General features: G+C 39.7%; 1 protein-coding gene across 1 annotated transcript in view; it reads left to right on the forward strand.

Annotated features, from left to right (window-relative positions):
• Positions 1–243: 243 nt before the first annotated feature.
• The window catches only part of fam78ab (family with sequence similarity 78 member Ab), a 12527-nt gene continuing 9689 nt past the window's right edge, over positions 244–3081 (forward strand). Inside the window, exon 1 of the mRNA XM_079871400.1 lies at positions 244–1298. Coding sequence (XP_079727526.1) covers positions 1006–1298 — 293 coding nt within the window. The 5' untranslated portion in view covers positions 244–1005. The remainder of the gene's footprint in view (positions 1299–3081) is intronic.

The following is a 3081-nucleotide window of genomic DNA, read 5'->3' on the forward strand; positions in this document are numbered from 1 at the left end:
AAAAATATTAGTTTACCGGTACTAAATTTTGTGAGTTATGACCATGATAGGCTTTTGGTTTCCTGGAGATGTACAATACAATTAAAATTCTTATTTTATTTGTGAAATATCATATACACAAAGCATAGATGAAGAGCGCCTCTTTCAACAGAACTACACGTCCCATGATGCGCGCGTCGCGGAGAGGAAGTGACGTCACGGGCGCTCGGAGTCGAGCAGCTGCAGCTGATGCGGTGACTCTCACAGCGCTGCGGGACGGAGGCTGAGACACAGGGATGAGGATGAGGAGGATGAGGGATTATAATAACCGATGAGGAGAGACGGGGCAACGATGGGCTGTTCAGCACAACATGTGTGTTCGTGACAGCGGGACTGATTCATTCATCGCTCATGTTTATTCATTACGGGCTGATGAAGTTCACCTGGATGCTGCGGCGCGCGACACGGATCGTTCACTCATTAGTGCACGAGAAAGTGAGCTTCCTCCAACTGAACCTCAAGGACAAACTCACAGAACACCTCGACAGTGTGAATATCCAATGCAAAAAAATGACTTTTCCAGCGTCCTTTTTGATACCCAAACACACTATAGCATTTAGAAATAATTTATTTGCCCGCAACATGCCAACAGTAGCATATCCTGAGCCGATGGGTTTAACCTATTTGTTTTAATCTGAAACCAGTGTTTGCGAGAGTTATGACGCAGAAATGCCCGTTTGGTGATGATTGGAGAAGATTAATAAGTGTGAGCTGAGCGGTTCGCCAATGACGGACAGACGAACATTGTTTTTAGTTCTTTTCTTTTGTTTTCTTTTAAATAAGAAGAACGCCGTTCCGTTCTGTCCTGACGCGACACCGCGACGCGTCGTTTAGAGTTGGAGCGGATCGTTCTGAGAGCGCGTTATTCTGAGTGACAGCGCGTATAGTGCGCGTTACTCTGACAGACAGCGCGTCGTGAGCGTTATTCTGAGGGACAGCGCGTCGTGAGCGTTATTCTGAGGGTTGATGTTCTGCTGGCCGCTCGCGTTGCTTGTGATGGGCTGTATTCAGAGTATCAGATGCAAACCCAAGAGTTTCCGCGACAGCATCATGGTTCTGGAGGTCAACTCGTCCATCGACCCGAACCCCACCAGCATCGACGAGTCCTCCAGCGTGGTGTTGCGTTACCGCACGCCGCACTTCCGCGCGTCAGCCCGGGTCATCGTGCCGCCCGTGGCCGGGAAAGAGAGCTGGACGGTCGGATGGATTCAGGCGTGCAACCACATGGAGTTTTACAACAAATACGGATCGAAAGGGATGTAAGTAAGAACAAATGCTGTTACAATACAGCAACAATTATGTCCTTGTTACATACAGTGTGTTACATGTACTTACCATAGTAATAACAGTTAATTATGCATGCAACTAACCCTGGTAACACTTTATTTTACAGTGTCCTTGTTACATATGTTACATGTACTTACCGTAGTAAATTATGCATAATTACATGCAACTAACCCTCAACCAAACCCTATAGTAAGTATAGCCTACATGCAGTTAATTATTATTACTAAGTACTTAAATGTTTAATTACACTGTAACAAAAAATGTAACCCACTATTTGTGTCCTTGTTACACATGATACATGTACTTACCATAGTAATAACAGTAAATTATGCATAATTACATGCAACTAACCCTCAACCAAACCCTAATCCTACCCTAACCCTATAGTAAGTACATGTAGTTAATTAATATTACTCAGTACTTATAAATATATAATTACACTGTAACAATGAAACTTTAAAATCAAGTGTAACCAACACTATAATGCAAGAGTTTTCAAACTGGGGTCCAGAAACCCACAAGGGCCACTATAGGGGTCTGTGCAAAGTGGATGGAAAAACTCAAAACTCACTTATAAATAATAAAAAACAAATAAAAAACTATTGAAATACATAACAGAAATGTACAAACTGCAACTACACTGAAAACAGTTTCCACTGTTAATTGTTAGTAAAGTTCACATTTATTTACAGAAACGGCAAGTAACACGACATTAAACTTGAAATGTTGATGTAGGAAGACTAATAATCTTTATTTTATTTACAACTTAACCATGATCAATGTTTCTGTAACATTGTAACACTTTATGAGAGTGTCCTTGTTGTTACACACGTCACATGCACTTTACTATAGTAACAACAGTAAATTATGCATAATTACATGCAATTAATCTGAACCCTACAAGTACATGTTTTTAATTGATATAACTCAGTACTTAATTGTACAATTACAATGTAACAGAACTGTAATTACCAGCAGCTCTGCAGGATAATTACACATTAATTACATGCAGTTTATTAGCAGTAATGTTGAACTCTTGGGTTTGGGTTTTGGGGTTTTTTAGGGTTAGATGCATGCATGATTTATAGTTATTAATAAAGTAACAACATGTGACAAGGTGTGTAACAATGACACTAAAATAGTGGGTTACACTTTTTGTTACAGTGTAATCATACATTTAAATACTGAGTAATAATGATTAACAACATGTACTTACTGTAGATTTAGGTTGAGGGTTAGTTGCATGTGATTATGCATAATTTATAGTTATTACTATAGTAACTACATGTATCATGTGTAATAAGGACACAAATAGTGGGTTACACTTTTTGTTACAGTGTAATTATACATTTAAGTTCTGAGTAATAATAACATGTACTCACTATAGGGTTTGGTTGAGGGTTAGTTGCATGTAATTTACTGTTATTACTGAAGTAACTACATGTAACGTGTAACAAGGACACTGTAAAATGAAGAGTTATGATTTGCACGTGCTCTTTATACACGACACGTCTCAGTATTTTCCGTGATTTACTCGTAGAATCTCACGAGAACAATCAAACGTGTGTCTAATATCATGTGTTAAAGCCTCAGTGCAGGATCAGCGTGAGACTGTAAAGCGTGATGATCGTGGCATTACAGCACATCGTTAGAGGTTTCACTTGTCCTACTTCCTGTTGAAGAGGCTGCGCTTTGCCCTATTTCCTGTATGAAACGAAGAACCCCTCTTAAGATGAAGTGTGGAGACTGAGATAA

This window comes from Squalius cephalus (genome assembly GCF_949319135.1).
Source record: "Squalius cephalus genome assembly, chromosome: 5".
In the NCBI taxonomy this organism is placed as follows: domain Eukaryota; kingdom Metazoa; phylum Chordata; class Actinopteri; order Cypriniformes; family Leuciscidae; genus Squalius; species Squalius cephalus.